The sequence below is a fragment of the Eucyclogobius newberryi genome, unplaced genomic scaffold (genome assembly GCF_026437365.1).
Source record: "Eucyclogobius newberryi isolate DKJ021-1_F unplaced genomic scaffold, fEucNew1.0.hap1 SCAF_10, whole genome shotgun sequence".
Lineage (NCBI taxonomy): Eukaryota > Metazoa > Chordata > Actinopteri > Gobiiformes > Gobiidae > Eucyclogobius > Eucyclogobius newberryi.
This window is the reverse complement of record NW_027315724.1, coordinates 11,831,769-11,847,595: the sequence shown is the minus strand read 5'-3', so window position 1 is coordinate 11,847,595 and position 15,827 is coordinate 11,831,769. Positions and strand designations below refer to the sequence as shown.

The 15,827-nt window shown below is 40.9% G+C and overlaps 1 protein-coding gene across 5 annotated transcripts in view; it reads left to right on the top strand.

Annotated features, from left to right (window-relative positions):
• Positions 1-10,047: 10,047 nt before the first annotated feature.
• Positions 10,048-15,827, top strand: part of dscamb (Down syndrome cell adhesion molecule b) — a 165,980-nt gene continuing 160,200 nt past the window's right edge. For all 5 annotated transcript variants that reach the window (XR_011929063.1, XM_072460878.1, XM_072460863.1 and 2 more), the window contains exon 1: positions 10,048-10,322. Coding sequence is in view for 4 of the 5 variants with exons in the window: in XM_072460878.1 (XP_072316979.1) it covers positions 10,280-10,322 (43 nt within the window). In the remaining variant the exon portion in view is untranslated. The remainder of the gene's footprint in view (positions 10,323-15,827) is intronic.

Here is a 15,827-nt window from a genome sequence, read left to right as displayed (position 1 = left end):
CATCATTATTTATCATTTTGATTTGAAATAATCTATATTGCACATTAACATTGGAGACATACATTTATTTGAATATCTTTTCCCATGCTAAAGGGCAAGCTACTGCATCTTCCTTACTATTATTTATTATCTATTCATTATTAATATTATTTTCTTTTAGCCAAATATTGATTATATAACTGCCATGAACAAACATCTCTATACGTACTTAAAAATCCATCATATTCATTTCCATTACCTTTCCATTCTCATTGATTATGTCATTTAAAATAATAATAACCTTTTTGATCATTTATTCCCAAAAAAACAGTCTTTCCATCTATTACAATATTTGATTTAACCATATAATCAGTTGTAACACAAAATGATATATTCTAAAAACATATGGTTTATGAAATTGGAAGCACCACCATGAATGCATTACCATTGTTTACAAAATAAAATATATTTCCTATTCATTTGTCTACATTTATAAAAAAAAAATGGAGTTTGTCAGTTATAAGAATGGATGTAATTTCTTCTGACACAATAAATGACTTTTATCCAGCAGAAGACTTCTATATACAGTACATAAAATGTTGGGGGACAAATAAAAGACAAACTGCTAAACTGAGCAGGTTGAAGCATAAATCAAAAGTTACACAGAATATAAAATCAACCCAGCAGCTATGGGCGTTAAGCGGGGGAAACTACTCAGCCCCTGTTGTTTTACACACTTACTTATGTTATTTAAGATCAATAACTTGCGACTGTACGGGAATACTTGACAATCCCAGGACGGGGATGGCTCTTGCACATATTCCATGTAATTCTTCTACATCCACACTGGCATTATCTGTTTCTGTTTGTTCATTCGTGGCAAAAGAGTCAGTGACACGGGCGTGAGTCATAAACAGGCCGCGGTGGGTCCTCCTCGCCTCAGGACATGACACACACGCACCACCAGCAGCACCACAGCGGCAGCATCTTTAGTCACATACTGCGGGCCATCTGTGTTGGTTCCCACCTGACGCGCCGGGTGCCACAGAGCAGATGCTGTTGTGGTTGTGGGCAGCCGAGTGGTGGCGGCGGGTGGCGACCGTCCTCATTATTCAGCTTCTGTTTGTTGACATAGTTGGTGGGTTTTGTAGCGAGACGGTTTAATGCGGTCCATGTTCCAATTAATTATTGTAATTAGCTTAAAGTCTGTCTGTGGTGTTTCTTGAATCGTGTCATGAATGGGCAGTGATAATCCAAGCAGTATAAAGTGTTTATTTAGTTGTTTAGTGTAATTTTAAATGGGCAGTCAGTGAATAAAATGTACAAAATAATTGCTTATATTAAATTGTGCCATTGATTTTTCCGTTAATCCATAATCGTGATTATTCAGGTCGCAATATCGGAATAATCTGGCTGTTTTTGTCATGTTTAACTTTATTTTGTCTCTCAGAAAGTTCAGTTTCATAAAGCCGATCACAAACTGGAATTTCCCCATTGCGGGACAAATAAAGGCTTATCTTAATCTTACCCTTAACCTTGAGAAACAGTACATGTTTTGACATATTTTCAAGGGTGAAACTGGAATTTATGTAATAACATCCAATTTATGTATTGCTATAGTGGCCAATAACCAATATTTGCTGATACCAATAATGCAATTAAGACCAACAGTAAAGTAAAGTTCACAAATTCACTTTTTCTTTTGTAAGAATAATAACAAAATGCTGAAACCTTTCAACAACCAATAACCTGTCCCGAGAGGAAACCGCAATAACACATTATGCAGCACAAGTTAAAGTATAGTATATTCATATATACATCTGTGAACAAAAATCTTTATCTATGATAGATGCCGACATGTGGTTTTACAGTAAAACATATTATTAGGAAAAATATAAAAATTAAAATGTGAGAAGGGGAATTGTGATTCAGACCAGCTTTACTTTTGGAAAACATATAACCGGTAATATATTTTATGGATAATACACAAACACATATTCCAACACATTCTTTGACCATATGCATTTCTTTCTTGCGTTTACAGCTGTTCTCATGTACTTGTTTTCTCGTCTCCTCCATGTTTCCTTCCTCCCACCAGGCTTGAGTTCGAATTCAAGCAATATTGCGATGAAGGCTGGCGCACCGCTTAACCTTGCAGCACACTACCCAGTCTCCTTTGCGCTTGACTGTGTCCCTCTGCTGTTACAGCTATCTATCAGTTTCATAGCGTGTAATCTGCATCCTTTCCAGCCTCCCACTACCCACCCACCGAAAGTCCTATCTATCGAACGTAGAAAGCATTTTTTTTCCCACTAATAATTGTAACAACAACAAAAGTATATGTTTTCCAGAGAAGGAGAAGAGCAAAGCGGTGCTCCCAGGCAGTTTTACACCCACCGCGGAGATGCCCAGGCTGGAGTAGACGGAGCTCGAAGGGGTGGCTGCCCCGTGGCTAGATGGAGATAAGGGTGCTGCTGGTGTATGTGGTAGGCAGGACCGAAACGCAAGCTTGCAGGCGAGGTTGGAGGGAAGGGGAGGAGGGTGGTGCTAAAAGGAAAGGGGGGGTCTCTCTTCATACATTTTTATAACCACATAGATAAGGTCAGTAGTGTGCCATCGTTACTAGGCAACAGTGCGACCCTGAGTTGGATTGAGTTGTGAAGCCGAGAAAAGTCAGATATTCTTATTATTACAACGGGGCTCTGCTTCTGCTGTTTTGTTAACATCCCACCTGAATCCCGAGCCAAGGCTGAGCGAGAGAGCGCCTTCCAGCCTATTACGATTAACCGACTCGCCCAAGTAATTAAGGCCACTGATTGGGGTTATCGCGTCGCTCCATAACCGCATTTGTTGGTGACACATCTGACCAAACGGCGGTTTTCGCTGCGTTTCATTATGTATTTGAAGTGATGCGGTTCACATGGGGATACGCTAGACTGTGGGGGTATTGATTTTTCCAGTTTTTGATTGCAGGAGTGAAGGAGACCATACTATGCAGCTGGAGTACAAACCACCGCCCTCTCCTCTACCTATAATCTCCTCCTCCTCCTCCTCCTCCTCTCTCTTTCTCTCTCTCCATCCTCACTTCCTTCTTGCCACTCCTCCAACAGCCTTCCATTATGTTATTTTGTCTTTTCTTTTTTTCCTTCATCCGCTTCTCTTCTATCTCACTCCCCTGCCTCTCCTCCCATTTCGGTCCCCTTCAGCGTCCTAGTTTAGCACGTCAAGGTTGGCTACAGATATTCTCCTCTGTGCCTTAGGGGCCGGCCAATGGGAAACGGACTGGGGTCGATGTAGCAGGCTATATGGTGTTGGTATCGGAACTGGAGGAAGAGGCAGGAGAAGGTTATAGCAGTGCAAGTTCAGTTAGCAAGTGCACGGAATATCATGGATTTTGAATAAATAAACATTCCAATAAGATATAATTGGACTTAGATGGAATTGAAAAGAAGGTGTTTACAGCCTGACAGCAGGGGAGTAGTGTCCCCGAAGTCCAGCACAAACACGTGAAGAAGGGCTTTCTGGTGATGAAATTGTTGCCATCATTTCAAAATACTCAATTTGCTATCTACATAATGTTAAGGTGATCCAAGAAGTGCAAATAAATCTAGAATTAACCAATTTGAATGATTAACAAAAAACAACAACAAAAGTCTAAATAAACTGAAACATTTAATAAAGTAGACAATGCTTGCACTTTGGCACCTAATATTACGATCTCTGCAGCTATTAGTGTAAATACTACCAACGCTACTGCTCTAATGGTTTTGAAAACATACCGTATGCAGTTAAACAGAAACCGTATTAACCCTTTCATCTCCAGACCGTGTGTGTGTTAGATTTGATGTAGGTGGCCCTGCAGAAAAGGTAATCAAATCTCCAGCAGTTGTCCATGCAGCCTTTCCATTGACCCCTGCACAATCCCATCTCCTTACTATTTCATCATTTGTCTGCGTGACAGGTTCACTTCTTAACCCCGGCACGTGTTGTGACCCAGTTGGTGCTGCCCTGCTCCCTGCCATGGGACGTCCCGATATATGGAGCGTGCATGTGTCTTCTGCTGATTGACCCGAGCGCCTGTCCATCCCTCGGGGACCAGTAGACGGTAAGCGCACGCCGACGCCGCCCTCAACTTTTGTGTTTAGGGGCCCGCATCACTCTAAGCCTTGCAACCTGAAACCTTACCCACACTTGGTGTACAGCTCGTCTCTTATCAATGTCATTGTCCTAGCAAACAAAAGAATCATTATACAGGAGCCCAGATTGTTGCTATTCTTAGTTCATGGGTCACATAGTGTAGAAGGCAACCCGATCCTCCTCAGGGTGACGAAGGAGCGCGCCGGGCCCTGACATTTCGCTGATGATAGGCCGGCCCGTGTGTTGTTGTAAGAGACACTGGGCTTCACAGGAGTTGTCAATACAGAAGGGCCCCATCCTGAGGGATTACCCAGCAGCAGGGCCCCTGCACACGTGCCACGGATGAGGTGGGACAGACGCAGGGGCACGGAGGGGGCGAGAGTGGGTAAAGGTGTCAGGTAAAGTGAGAGGTGCTGACACTTTAATATCATGATTCAACAACAAAAGTTCCATGAATAAAATTTTATGAAAGGTTAACCGATGTACAGATTAGGTTGTTGTTTATTAGCGTTGTAGAGGTTTTTCTAGGACTCATTGACGCATTGAGGTTTGACATAATAACCAAATTTATGAAAATGTTGTGTGCAGCAAACGTGGGAATTTTACATCTCATTTTACCATGAAAATACTCTAGTACAGTACATTCTTTGAGAGTGTGTGTGGTCTTAGTTCTACAGTTAGGAACTGTGGTGAGTAAAAACTCATTTGACGATGTTAAAGGTGGACTATGTAGCATTTTTCATGGAGAGAGATCGGTTTAATGCCACAACATTCTATTGAAAGCAATACATTATCCATATCATTCATATCATTAGTCTAAAAAGAAGCACAAGCTCACATCATATTTGTATTTACTACTCTCCCAGTTATTCTAGTCACTCCCTGTTATTATTCATGATATAGCTGCCAGTAAAATACAAAGCTACGCACACATACCATTCCAGTGTTAGTGTTACAATATGAGGATTCATGACCTTGGCGGTGCACTGTTCATGAATCCTCTCACATGTGCTCCACTTCACTGTATCCACAAACAGACATGGTGGCACACACACACACACGCACGCACGCACACACACACACACACACACACACACACACGCACGCACGCACGCACGCACGCACACACACACACATGCACACACACACACACACACACACACACACACACATGCACAAGGGCAGAAGCATGTGCAGCGGCCCCGGGCCTCATTGTCACATCCACTTACTACTGTTTAGGCATCATGCTGGGGGGCTAAAATGAACGGCACCCTCTCCCCCTCCTGTGTGCACGCCGCTCCCCTCTGCTCTGTAATTCCAGACATGGACGCTCAGATTAATGTTCCTGCTCATGTAATTCAAAGATTATTTTAAGACAGAGCTTAATAACAACAAGTGCACTTAATATTTTACAAAATTGAACACTTTATAGGATTATTGGGAGATTATAACAACATATGCAGCAAGCGACAATGTGTGCCGTGTTTTTGAACTGTAAAGACCATTTCAAAGCATGACCCCTTTACTAACAATGAAAAAAAAAAGTATCAGAATCAGAATCAGGGTTTATTGCCACACACACACACACGCACGCGCACGCACACACACACACACACACACACACACACACGCACACACATTTCTGTACATTACACATTTGTCTGATAATTAAACCTGAACTAATATATTTAACACATTTCTGTTAGATTGACATAATATTGTGTGTCTATTGTTCTCGGGATACTCTCGGGACGAAATATCAATTTGTGTTAATATCGCCCACCTCTACTGACCACTTGTTTGAAATGTATTCAAATATAGTCATGGACAATGGTTTAGGATTCTGCCGTTCAATCAGAGATGGACCAAGCCTGTGTTCTCCGAGGTTATCTTGAGTGCTCAGCAGACTTGGCGATAGCTAACCTAATATAATTTAATGGAATTAGCTCACTGACTAGCAGGAATGTCTGGTCATCAGGTCAAGGCTTTTGTCTTCAGGGTGATAATCAAAGTATTATCTTTCACAGTTCAAGTAGCCTCTCCAGTTGTCCAGCTGCCGGAGCTTCATACGTGATAACTACGAGCACCTGTTTTGTGTGAGGACAGAAGTGCCCCTCAAAATACACAATGGTCACATTTTTGGGTAAACTATCACATTTTCATATAACAGTGTGTTGGTGGAATAGCGTAGCAAAGTGACACACTTTGCTACATCCCCTCTTTATTTAGCACACCAAATTGCTAGTACACAAGTTGTTGTTTTCTTACAGAGGTGGATCTTTAAATGGAAGTATTAAAAAGCAATTATATTTTAATCGTAGTTGTTGAGGTGAAGCGGTAATTAGACATGAGTTCATAATAACATGCACACAACCCAGTGCAGGGCTTGTGATAAAGAAATGTTGTGAGACAGAGTTTTGTTTGAAAAAATATTAAATATACTACCAGACTAATTCGAAGTTGGTGTTGATGACTATATTTTTGTAATATCCATAGTAATAATAGCATTTTTAGTTGTAGTTGTAGTAGAACGGTTCAACTTTCTTTTTATTTTTTGGGGACAGCTGAGCAGGACATGGAGCAAAGGGATATGACTAAAATACAACTTTTTTTAATTCATTATTTTAACTTGTGTGTTCAGAGGGGTTTGTCTTTATCGGTGACACTACACTAGTGAAATATGTGGGTGTTTGATAAAAGGCTTCTTCAAGCGCATATCGCTTTTGCTGCTTATTCTAGGTCATTTGGTCAGTTACACTGGCTTTGTTTGTGCTTAAACACACTTTGAGATGCTGTGCTTATACTTGACTATCCCCAAATATGGAATGTGTATACAACAGTGTGATGTTTGTGTATGCACTGTACACATATACTGTAAGTTACCTGCAGTCAACATCCCAACCCTTTGAGAATATATTTACCTCAATAAGAAAAAAAAATATATTGGTAAAAAAGAATATTTTAAAAGTTTTCGTTTCAAAAAATCAAACAAAACTATTAAATTGTCAGTCCTTTCTGGACAAACTAATTAGCAATCATAATATCTGGAGGCTATACGACTATTTATACACTGCATGTGCATGATCACACAAATGTCATTTACAAATAAATCCAATTAAAAGGGGCCCTAAGTTTCTGCATCAATACCCTGCCCTACTGTAGTCTTTTGTTTGCAGATAATGCAAACTTTTTTTGCTGTCGAAGGTAATCCTTTCAAATGTCCGTCAACCCACTGCCCTCGTTAACCCTCCGTAATATCCACAGTCTTAGCTAACATCCATGAGAACTCTAGGAAATCAGGAGTTAGTGAGGTTCAACATCTGGGATCAGGTCATGCTGTTTTTACAAATAAGTCGAAGCTGAGCCCAAAAGTGGATCCTTGATGTTTTTTAAGGCGAGCTGGAACAATGTGTTCTCGTATCGACTTGAGTAATGCAGGGCTGGATTGGTGTTTGTCTGCAGCTCAGGAGCTCACACGAAGGAAGGAGGCAGGCGGGCAGGATGACAAGTGGACAGACATTATAACAAAGGACAAGCAAGGTATCAGCAAGAACAAGTGAGTGTTATAGAGAAAATGATGTATAATTACCGCAGCATCATGAAGATTAACATGTTTACAAGATTATGGCGTTGCTATATTTTGGCGTAGTGGGTTTAAAAGTGTTTGGTCATCCACCAAAGACCTGACTTGTAACTTTTCTGATGGACGGTTCGCCACCTACTTGTCCCCATGAAGCTGTTTTTGCATTGCCTAAAACGTACTTAAAAATCTCCAAAGATAATTTTCCATTTTGTGAAATAAATTAATTGAAATTCTGCTGTGTTTTGTTGTTGTGCACATTAAACACATACATTTTAGTAAGGTTTTAAGATTTTTTTGGGAATGTGCACGTATCCTGTATCCCGTATCCCAGTCCTAACTTCTATTGCAATATCCTGATCTAGTTTCATATGAATAATTGTTAGTCAATCAAAGTTAGTAACAGGGTCACTACCTCTAATCAGAAGGTTGTCAGTTTGATCCCCATGTTCCCAATATTTTGGTGGTTGAGTTTGTTATTATCCAACTTCAAAAGATGCTCATAAGGTGCCACATTTTCAGCAGTTACAGGCTTGGACAAAACAAATCATACTGCATGGTGGTAGAGGAGGGTTTTACAGGTCTAACAGTATCAGAGCTAGCTGCCCACAGGCGTCCACAGCCGACTGCAGCTACACCCCTAGTCTGAAGGCAAGCATTAAAATGGAGGGTGCTGGAGCGTACTCTGGGTTATGTGTGTGTGTTGCTGTGGGGCGGGGGTGCTTGTCTTTAACCCACTGTATTCTGTAGCCAGTTGTTTCACTATAAGAATAATACAGCTTTTTTACATGTACGCCTGCATTTTTTTTCCTGGTGTTGCCAAATAATTTGCCAGTGAAAATGCAGCAAATTTGCATTTATATATTTTTGCCAAATGCGTCACATTAGCTGACCTTCCTGAAACACATCCCTATCATAAAATCCAGGCTTAGGACAAGCGTGAAGACTGCTATGGTATTTGAATATTTAAAACTGACTAACTGACACTGGCATAACTGATATTGCTTTTTTAACAATAACCTAGTTTCACCCTTAGCTGTTTTTATTAAAATTTACAGCATGTGGTTCAAGTTTCTTCCTTGCTTCTCATATATTATACTTGAAACAATATTAAAAACGTCATGTTTAACCTTGCTGGTCCTGACCCAAGCCTATTAGATAGTGACAAAAGATAGAGAGGAAATGGGAAGTGAGGGTTGAAAGACATGGAGTAAATAAACACAAGCACATCCTTATGATGTAGGCTATAGTATACAGGGTGCAAACAGTACTAGGAATTATGAGAAATATAGTTTTTATTTAACTTTGAAACTATGAAAAACAGCTGACTTTGGTTTGCAGATCATCTACTTCTTTGGGTCAGAAAATTTCAGAAACCTTCTTTTAAGTAAAATTGGTTGCAGGGCCTGGGAGGATATATATATATATATATATATATATATATATATATATATATATATATATATATATATACACAAAAAGGACAGTGTCAGTGAATATTCGGCACATAATCTGTGGAGAGTAAAGTTGACATTGACTTTTTGTTGTCCATAATCTAGTCCTACCTCTCTACATTGTTGGAATGGTTCCATTAATACATTTGCTTTGGCGCGCGTCCCAGTTCAAGGGGACTTATACCTATTTCCATATTCTGAACAGACACCCCATTGGTCGAAGCCACCCCGCTTTTGACACATCCTTACATTGTGTGAGCGCACGGTACAAACGGTACACAAACGGTACATTCACCGTGAACCCGTAGCAGACAGTGCGTAATAGGTGCTGGTGTGCGTCAGAAAAGCAAAGCAAATGCTCCATCCCCGTGTTCCCTTTTTGTGCCAGAGCAGCACGTTGCCCTGAAGAACGGCCGGTACCCGCCTCTGCTCCTTTAAGGCAATGAGGGATAAAGGCGCGCGCAGGGGCAGGGAAGAGGGCTACTCCGCGCACGGCTCAGAGCGGCTCTTCAGCGATTAGACAGCGGCGGAGGAGGGAAGATGCGCTTGCTCGCCTCTTGCTGGACGCACGGAGGCAGCCACGAAGAATATCTGACTTTGGAGTTTCCAAAACAAAAGCTCTTTTCCATTCCTATCCGCGCGCCTTATCAGTTTTCTTTGCTTCTTTGCCTTTTAAGTTTTCTTTTTTAATTAAAGATGTTCCACCTGCGATTCTTGCCTTTCTCAAACCGTGGCTTGTGACGCCCAGAAAGCTTTAGTTTGGCACATTTTTTCCTCCTGGAGCCACTCGCCTCGCCAGTTCTGAGTCAGCAGCAGCAGCAGCAGCACACACACCTGGGCTTCACCCCTTCCCTTCAGCATCCCTTCTGAACAGCAGGGACACGCAAGTCTATACATTTCTTCAAGACAATCACAGGATCGTTTATGCTGCGAGCGCACTGAGAGGAAAAAGAGCGCCACGTAAAAAAGTAGAGAGGGGATATTCAAAGTAGAGACTTTGGGACCGGTTTGCTTCAAGACTGTGGCAAATGTTTAACCTCAGCTCAAGCGCGCATCCGAGAAACCCAGGGAGGCAGCGGCCGGAGGAAGACGAGAAAGCATAGCTTGGGGGGATTGAACGGAGCAGGGCATGTGGATATTGGCTTTTCTCTTTTTCCAGAGCATCTTGAATGGTAAGTTTCCTAATCAGTTTACTCATTTGCTTAATGAGGGAGGGAAATGGAAGCGGGCAGCGGAGTGAGTGCGGGAGGACAGAGGTCACCTGTGACCCACATGAAATGGATTTGATCCGCTTGTCAAAAGGCTGACACCCCTGATAGAAGCGGAGACACGGGCGAGGCGAGCGCGTTTGAACCAATCCAAACAGCCATTGGACACAGCTCCGGCCTTTACGCATCCACCTATAAACGCGCTCATCATTCACCTTTTCCGTCCCATCCACTAATAGGGACTTAGTAATTGGGATTTAAGTTTGAATTATGTTGGTTTGCATTCATACCACTTCGTTTTATTACAAATATGACTCTAAACGTTGTTAATTCTGTCACTACCTTGTTCCACCGTGGCCCCTAGTAATAAGTGACGTATTTGATATAATGGACATGGGCTTAACCCCTTCCCCCACTCTCAGCTCATTTCAAGTTCAAAGTGGACTCAATTACAATTTATTGAAATAGAGTTAATTACAATTTGCGTAATAAACTTAACTTGCTATTGTTAGTTTTTTTTAAACATAATTTTACAAAAATACATAATAATAATAATGATAATAATAATACATCCACCTCAAGCAAACCTATATGCTCGTGCAAAAGCAGATACAGTATATTCAGAGAAATTAGGAATATTTTTTGCAAAATTGATTGTAGGACCACTAAACGCAGACCTCACTTTGTGTATATCTTGCAAGGCAATATTTTTCAACATTCAATTCAACAAATCCTCCCCCCCAAAAAAGTAATTGGATTTCCGTTTGATAAAGAGACCACAAGCATCCTGCATTCAAATCCTTTATTCAAACCGTAATATACAATTCCTAAATACAGCATTGTGTTTGTGTTTTTGCAAACAAGTGCAGCTATGCACTATGTGCAGACATGCTATGTGCATGTGTGCATATTGCAGAGCAGAATTTGTGTGCTTGTGTACTTCTAATCAATAGCAGAAAATTGATACAGTTTATTGCATTCACTTGTTGGCCAGAGTCCCTTCTACAAGGAGGGATTATGGCCGACTGGGTGTGTATGAAAACAGGGAGAAGAGGCAGAGGCGGAGATGGGGGCGAAGGCAGCAAAATGAGTCTCAAAATATGGCGATGTTTGAGCGTGTTTTTGGACTGAAACACAGACCAAAATTTGTATCTGTAAAAAAATTCACAACAATAATCTATTTGAGGTGCACAGACATTTTTGCTCTATGTGATGGGCTCTGTTATACCGAGTGCCACCCAAAATTGATTTTCTCGTCTGGCCGGGATGATAAAATAAGACTGCGGAATAGATTTTAGTTTGTGTTTGTCGTGTTTTTTGTAAAGAGACTTCATCGCCAGTGTTTATTGACGTGGACGCCATATCAAAATGGTATATCGCTCAGCCCAGCTTATGCCCAAACTCATAAAGGAACAATAAGGAATCCTCATTAATCACAATCATCTGAGTCCGACATTATATCAACTGCAACACAAGATTGTGCCCATTTATTGCACAGGGGATTATTGAATAGGCCTGTGGCAAACTACTGATAGGGATTAGGCTCTGTGGAGTGCAGACATTATGGCTTTTGGTCTGTCATTTGCAAAGCGATGATTTTTTATTTTTATTTTGGTTGAATCACGTAACAAATAGATATTTTTTGCTTTACTGACTTGCTCTAACCTTTTCTTTGCCAAACAACTTTGTCCCGGAAGCTTTTGCTGATTCCAATGAAAATGAGGTGTCGTCGCCTGAACAGGCGTTGTCAGAAAGAATGAATGACCTTGTAGATGGAAGCCAGCGCAGCGATTGGATTCCAGACAATTCGAGCTGTTTGAGACTTAGGCCTATCACAAGCTCACTGGGCTGTCTCTATGGTAACCTCCTTAATGGCTGTCAGCGGCAGTTTCCGAAATCGCTGCCCGTCCGCTATAGGGTGTTGTAAAATGGGGTTTGTCAGATTCTGTTGACAGAACCTCACCTGACACTCTATTGATGGGGTAATTCTTGATGCATCATGGGTGGACATAGTTCCTGGTCAGGTATCGTACTGTATCTGGAAATCGACAAAATGGCAACCCAGTAAACAACGTAAGTTCTTTCGTTTTTTGGGTCTGCTTTGAATTCAAACAGAAAACAGCCAAAGCCATACTATTCATCAGTCGTGTGCTGTGGCTTTTAGGAGTAGACAAGCAGACTTTAGGTGATCAGTAATATTCAGTCGATAATGATTAATAAAGAAAACCTTTATTATACTGCAATGTAATGGTTATTATTTGTACTAGTATATTAAACACATATAATTACTAACTAAACTATTTTGGAGTGAAAGAAGCCTAAACCTACATAGTTTATTCATCATTTATTGAGATTTGAAACATCTGTATTTGACATACTGGAACAAACTGTTTTTGCAAAATGCTCTTATTCCCCTTATTTAGGCAGCTGGACCTGCAGTACTATACCACTATTGTCATTTATTTGAATGAATGAGTGAAAGCTCATACTACACAAAACACACATTCATGCAGATATATAACAGCACACTGGTCAGATAGATGCACTTATTATAAAGCTTCATGCACCACATACGTCACATTAAATCCGGCCTGCGTTAAACCAGCCATGATAAAACTCACCTGTCTCTCCCAGATCCAAATCAAAGCTACAAAACCACATGTGCAGCAAAAGCTGTTGACGTCTCTGATTCCATGTGGTTTTCCCATGGTTTTATTCTGCACTGTATTAGCATGCCGTGGTCCTCAGTGCACATGCACAAACCTCCAAAACAAGCTGCTCCCCTCCGCGGTTGTAAAACCACATGGTTAATTCAGCCCGCAGCCTCAAAGCGTCGAGTTCATATTCAAAGTCCATGCAGAGGGTCCAGTCCATTCAGAGGGTCTGACACTGAAGTTGAACAAAGCTGACTTTTTGCCGGCTGACGCGGTGTGGCAACATATCAGAGATTACGCTTCAGTGACAGGAAACACAACAACTCGACTGAGCATGTGCGCTGGACACTTTAAATGTGCATCTGTTGGTCAGTTTATTTTTCAGATGTGCGTCCAGGACACCCTAGGGGCAAATTGGACGCTCCTAGTTGGGCTCCTAGTTGGGCTCCTAGTTGGGCTCCGAGTTGGTCTGAATGCAGCATTATAGAACGGGCCCCTGAGTAAGAGGGGACTGTGCAAGATTCCCGCAATATTGCCCAGTGGCCAGTAGAGGCCACCAAAAGACACGTGACTTCCAGCCAAGCTTCAGCGGGCAGAAGTGAGGGGAGGGTATATTTCTGAACAATTTAAATATAGTTGTGACACATTGTAATTTTAGATTTGATTGGTCAATCACTGCTTGCCTTGATTGGCCACTGTTATTCATGCCAATTCAACTTTAATGCATGAATTTGAGGTTCCATCAAATAGTAATGTAAAACCGTGAAAACCCCTGTAAACATTATGTGGGAAGTAACATCCAAAATATAGTATAACTGCAAATTCTTTATACTTCTTTTTACTTCAGGTGCTGTAGTAAGATATTTTTCCCTTACCTTCTCTTAAAGAAATCTCCTCAGTAGCTTCACCCTCTGTTTAAGTAACACCACGCAAACACGTTGAATTTTAATGAGTCCTAACTGATATTAGCGCTTCACTTGCTTTGCTTTTACACCTTCATCTTCTTATGTTAGCTTAATGAACTTAGCTACTTGCAGCCTTCTTTCCACCATCAGCATAGTACATTTTAGCTTTCCTCGTCATAAAATGATTAAAAAGGCATTAGCTTTGGTATCCTTGTATTTAAAATGATAAAATGCCAGATAGAAAATGTAGGAATTTCTGCCGTAGCACAGCTGAATCATTCTCGTCGTCAGTACCGAAGGAGAGACATATATATTAGCTCTCCTTGAAGGCTGCCTCTAGGCAAAACCACAGCAGCCTATTCAAATTCTCATCGCAAAGATATAACAAGACAGGGCTCCTCGCACTGTTCCCATGAAGACCGCAATGATTTGCAGACAGCTCAGTACAATGGGTATGTGTGACTTCAAACTACGCCCTCGGTGTGTGTGTCATTTATTACTGAACATATGAAGAAGTGAGAGGAAAATTGACTATTTCTCTGTAGGTCCAGTCTGATATCGTATTGAGATGCAACGGATTTTGGTTACAGGTAATTGGCCGATTTGACGGTTATGCAGGATCAGTTCAGATTTGTCTAAATTATATGTCTCTGGGCAATGCAGACGTGATCAAATGGGGTTTTATTAACAATATAGAGTTGAGACTGTTTAATTGATGGCATTCCAACATTTTTAAAAGTCATCATCTATTAATTACTATCATTATTTATCTAAGAAAAAGGAGGAACAACGCATATGAATGAATATTTAAAGAAATGTAAATATGTCAGATAGCCTTTGACTAATGTCCATTTGCAGACTGCCTGGCAGCGGGGTCTTTAAGTAGCTTTGTAATGCACAATGACAATAAATGGAAAATTCTGAATTACTTTTTTATTGACTGAAGTTGAGAATTCATTTTGAGGCCACATCCACACACTTAATCACTTTTTTGTCTGCCTTTTTAAAGGCGCACTAAGGAACTTTCCTGGTAGAAGGTACACACCCTGCTTGTCTCCATGGATAGAGCTGTAGGTCCTTAGTCAATTAATCGGCCAAGGGTCGATGCCTGATTTTGGCCGTCTGACGAAAGATTTATGATCACGGGGAAAGTTGTGAGTTGTGGCTCATAATCCTGAGTTGTTGGTCTCACGGTGAGACAGGGACAAAGATTACATTAATAACTGTCATACGATCAAAGTCGGACTAAGATTCATATCAAACCTGTTTGATATTTTAGAATTTTGCTTGCAGAGTGAGCCTTTTTGTTGCTGCATCTACGATCAATCTCTGTCAAAAATGAAAAGACAAGCGCACCTCAATGTGCACCAGAGGAGCTCTGCTGTGAATGGGACTATATCACCTTATTTTGCTTTCATAAGTAACTTTAAAAAAAAAACACCTCTAGCATCAGCCTCAGTTAACTGGTAAAACCAGTGACTTTACCACACGGAGCCTTAGAGCCTGATATTCGCTTAGACACATTTAGCCATGACTGATTTTGTAAACCATCGCATATCACCACAACCACAACACAAACCATTTTGTGTTTGTGTTCTGTCTAACAACTTAAATTCCATTTGTCTTGTAGTGTGACAAAAGACAAAAAAATGGTGCAGTGGAAACCTGGCTTTAGTTGACCAACATTTGTATTAGCAGACTTTACTCACAAGCATTTTTGAGTTTATTCTACCCTTTTAACATTTATTGTTCTGTACAAATATTTAGATATAATTATTATTTGATTTATATGGCTTCCTCCCATCGTCCAAAGACATGCATGTGGTAAAATTGTAAACTCTAAATTTCCCTTAGTGAATGTATGTGAGAGTGAATGGATGTCTCTGTGTTAACCCTGCGTCGAGCTGGCC